At 45.1% G+C, this 1,406-nt stretch overlaps 1 protein-coding gene across 1 annotated transcript; it reads right to left on the reverse strand.

Moving 5' to 3' along the window:
* Positions 1–398: 398 nt before the first annotated feature.
* Positions 399–1,356, reverse strand: LOC118732761 (the record flags this gene model as incomplete). The annotated part of the gene is made up of 1 exon (XM_036461875.1): positions 399–1,356. A coding segment is annotated over one exon (958 nt), but the record flags the coding sequence as incomplete, so codon positions are not given.
* Between the last annotated feature and the right edge of the window lie 50 nt (positions 1,357–1,406).

Raw genomic sequence — 1,406 nt, forward strand, 5'->3', positions numbered from 1 at the left:
CATTTAAGCGCAAAAGTCCATCATCATCCAGCACTGGGTTGAGCTTTGGGAGTTTGCTCTTTGCATTGAGTCCTCTTTTCTGCCGGAGACTGGAGATTTCATTAATTCATTTCATTTCAAAAATGTATGTTTTGAACGTTTCTTATCCAATATTTCAACGCCTTAGCTCTCTCTGCAGCAGTGCAAAAGTCAGTGTTCTCATGGGGTCTTCTCAATGCTGCACATACAAAACGCTGGCACCAAGCAGTGACGGCTAGTAGGTTTTGGATACACGAGTATTTTTGAAGAATCCAGTAATCAGGCTTAGGAACTGATATTAGTGACACAATGCTAAGATCGTCGTTCCCAGCCGCCTGGGTGCTTGTTGGTTCAATCACGATGCTTGCTGGCCAATAGCTTTAGTCCTTTTGTAGCCATGTGGGGCCCGCCCACCATATGCTAACGCCTTCAAGTTGCGAAGGGTAAATGCCACGAGACGCGACATCAGCCGGATTGCATTTAGTGGGCACGTACCGCCACGCGTCTACATTTGTCAGCTCCTGAATCTTTGCTATCCGGTTGGCAACATACTGCTTATGCTGTCCAGGATTGGACCGAATCCAGCTGATCACTGTCTTAGAATCACACCAGTACCATGTGTGAGTAGATTTAAGCTGCAGAGTTTCAAGAATTTTGCAGGTTAAAGTACTCGCAAGCACTGCTCCATTTAGTTCCAAACAGGGTATGGTTCGTTTCTTTAACGGTGCCACCTTGGTCTTCGCCATGATAATAGATACTTTTATTTCACCGTTCAACTGCGACACCCGTAGATACGCGACGGCTGCGAAGGCTGCTGATGACGCGTCACAGAATACGTGCAACCGAGCTTCTTCTATGTCGTCCGCTGTGAAAAGCCACCTCGGAATTTCTACGTTTTCCATCAGTGGCATCTCATCACGGAATTTTATCCATTCACTCTGGTAAGGTTCGGGAATCGGGTCATCCCACGTACATCCGGTACGCCAAAGATCTTGGCACATACGCTTGCCAGTGATGATGATAGGAGCCAGCAAGCAAGCAGGATCATAAATTTTTGCAACGTCGGAAAGCTGCTGTCTTTTAGTGATTGCTACGGAAACTACGCTCACTTTTACCTTGTACCCAATATAGTCATCCTGGCATGACCAATAAATTCCCAGTGCTTTAGTATCTTGGTCCGAATTAAGCGCACATATTTTATTGGCATTTGTTCCTTGAATTTTTTGAAGAAAATCTCCGGAATTGGAATTCCATTTTCGCAGTGTAAATCCGCCGCACTGTAGTAAAGTCTGTAATTGCTGTTGTAATTCAACTGCCTTATCAACAGAGCTAGCGCCGCTAAAACAGTCATCTACGTAAAAACATTCCTTTAAAACATCTGCTGCTTC

This window comes from Rhagoletis pomonella, unplaced genomic scaffold, assembly GCF_013731165.1.
Source record: "Rhagoletis pomonella isolate Grant_MI unplaced genomic scaffold, Rhpom_1.0 Rhpom_scaffold_27154, whole genome shotgun sequence".
In the NCBI taxonomy this organism is placed as follows: Eukaryota; Metazoa; Arthropoda; class Insecta; order Diptera; family Tephritidae; genus Rhagoletis; species Rhagoletis pomonella.